Source organism: Cyphomyrmex costatus, unplaced genomic scaffold (assembly GCF_001594065.2).
Source record: "Cyphomyrmex costatus isolate MS0001 unplaced genomic scaffold, Ccosl1.0 scaffold501, whole genome shotgun sequence".
NCBI classification, from domain to species: Eukaryota; Metazoa; Arthropoda; class Insecta; order Hymenoptera; family Formicidae; genus Cyphomyrmex; species Cyphomyrmex costatus.
The window spans coordinates 20847-23725 of NW_017279275.1; the positions used below are offsets into that span (position 1 = coordinate 20847).

The 2879-nt window shown below is 25.8% G+C and overlaps 1 protein-coding gene across 1 annotated transcript in view; it reads right to left on the reverse strand.

Moving 5' to 3' along the window:
* The window catches only part of LOC108778520 (putative nuclease HARBI1), a gene marked incomplete at its 5' end in the record, with an annotated part of 5502 nt that extends 2878 nt beyond the window's left edge, over nt 1–2624 (reverse strand). The window contains 4 exon segments of the mRNA XM_018545735.1: nt 1317–1783; nt 1864–2131; nt 2220–2363; nt 2446–2624. Of these exon segments, the coding sequence (XP_018401237.1) occupies nt 1317–1783; nt 1864–2131; nt 2220–2363; nt 2446–2624 (1058 nt within the window).
* Nucleotides 2625–2879: the final 255 nt, after the last annotated feature.

Genomic DNA, 2879 nt, shown 5'->3' on the forward strand with positions numbered 1-2879 from the left:
ATTATGATGTAGGTATTTTATATAATAAAGTAGAAAATGATTTGTGTAATTCATACATTTAAGACATTGTTAGTCTTCCTATTACATTATTATTTAATGCATTATTCACCACGCGCATATACAATTTATGCTTTTGATTTTTTTTTATATAGATTATGGATAATCTATTTTCAAAAAAACCTTGGATAAAGCCATTATCTTCAGCAGGTTCAGATATTCCAATAGGAAGCCAATTACCATCTAGTTAAGATTGTTTAAAAATATTGTTTTGTTGTATTAGTATCTATTGTTTATAAACATTTCTCATATTTATTTTATTTTATTTTAGAGCGCCGAAAAGTATCAGATAATCGAATTTATCATCCAATTGGAAATTAGAATTTATAGAAGAATATAAAAGACATAAACAGATGCAGAGAGAAGCAACTGATGAATATAGAAATACAAAACTGAGCATTTTAAAAGAAATTGCAAAAAGTATGAAATAATTATAAGTTAGAAATGTTTTATCTTTTACTTTGTAAGACTTTAAACTTTCGTTAAATTATATCTAAATATTAGAATGTTTTTTTTAAGCGATAATATATGTTTTTAATGTGGTTCATTTTTTGTTAAGTGTGGTTCAGTTTAACGTTTTTTTGTAGATCGTTTCTTTTTTTAAGATTTGTTAAGGTTATTATAAAAGAATTTTTTGGAAGTTTATAACAATAGTATCATAACTTAATTAATGTAGACGCGTAAAAAATATTTTGAATATAATTCTTTTATAATAATCTAATTTATATTTTATCTATTTTTAATTGTGTGAATGTACAAATTAGTTTATTTATTGTGAAAAAAGAGCAATATCGAAATTTTTAGAAATTAGTTTTGTTAGGAAGTTATTCCAAGAATTTTTTAATTATTATAAATAGATAATAAGTTAATTTCAAAATTGCATCTGTTTTTTTTATTTTTATGAGGTTTTTTATTTTTGAGGTTTAATAATAAATAATATGGAATAACATAGATTAAACGGAATGAAGCTGTGATAAAAATATCATCCTACTGTGAAAATATTCATATAAAGATATGTAAAACATTATTTTCTTAGTACTTTATAAGGACTTTGTATGTGAATACACGTGTAATAATTCAATAAAAAATCAAATATTTTAAATAACTGATTATTATCTATAAATCTTTAAAATACATATTATTGTTTAATGGTTTCAAAATAAAAACATTAAAATTATTACATCTCATTTAGATAATATACAAATTAAGTAGTTAATCTAATTTTTATTTCTTCTCTTTTCGCTGATCCTTCGTCTTGCAATAATTGATTTATAATCATTGGTTCTGGTTCCGCAACCACATTATCATTGATGATGACTGGATACTCAAAATTATCATCTTGAAGTAGGCAGATGTTGTGTAAGATGCAACAACTTATTATATAGTATGGAATCAAATCTGTCCTTCGCATAGGTAGTTTATCCAAAAGACATCTCCATCTTCCTTTTAATAATCAGATTGATCTCTCTACTATCATTCTAGTTTTAGAGAGAACGTTATTGTAATTTATTTCCTGAGCAGTTAAATGACCATTATCTTTATAGGGTAACATAATGTGTTTTTGCAATACATAAGCTGAATCTGCGATAATGTGAGTAATATTTGGGAAATATTCATCATTACATCTTTGTTGTAGTCCTGAGTATTTAAATACTATCATATCATGCACGGACCCAGGAAGGCCAGCATAACAATGCAAGAATTGCAATTTATGATTACATACAATCTGTATAAACAATTATTTTAAATATTAAAAAAATACTACGTTAATATAAAATTTTAAAATATTATAATAAATGTATATACCTGCAATTGAATAGAGTGTCTTCCCTTTCTATTTATATAAGATTGACTATCATGAGTTGGACCTGATATATAAATATGTGTTCCGTCCAGAGCTCCGATAACTCTAGGAAAACCATATTGAATTTGTAATGTTTGGCTACATTCATCCATTTCTTCTTGATTTGGCCATCGAATAAAGTAATTTCTATATTTACAAAGAACTTTAACAACTCTTCGTAATGATCGCCAAGCTGTTGCCTTACCAACGTCAAATTTTGTAACTACAGATCTTTAATTAATAAAATTAATAAAAAATTAATTATATATATTATAACAATTATGCTTTTATAAAAAATAATTTTAATCAATATAGTAACCTGTATGAATCTGGTGTTGCCAGTATATACAAAGCAATGAACAATTGTTTTTCTGCAGATATAGGCATTCTTCCTGAAAAATTTTCTACTTCTAAATCATTTCTTAATAAATGTAAGAGATAATTAAAGGTTGAATATCGCATTCTAAAATAAAAAATTATTTGTTTTTGGTTTTTTGTACACATACATACATACATATAGATTATTAAATCAATTTTACACATACCGAAAATTTTCTCGAAATTCTTCATTGTTGTATTTACAAATTACATTTTCAATAAAATTTTGAACTCTTGCTTTCTTTCTTTTCGGATGATTTTCATTATCGTCATAAACAATATTTATTATTTCTTCTTCACTTTCAGAACTTTCACTTGAACTTGAAAATAATTCATCAAATATAAATAAATCCATTTTTTAATAACAAATTAGACCAACCGATAAAGCAAATGCAAACTTGTCGTAACGTCTTAAGCAAAAAATGATGTCAGCTGATCTCTTACCAAACGTACCTTACCGAACACAGCTATGTTAGTTACAGCGCTACCAATCTTGTAACTAAAAACAAAATTTTCGACACAGCTTTCGGAACACAACCCGTACCCAAGAGTCTTTCGGCGATAGCGGGAGTTACGTCAGAAGGTCGCATGCCGATGGTGC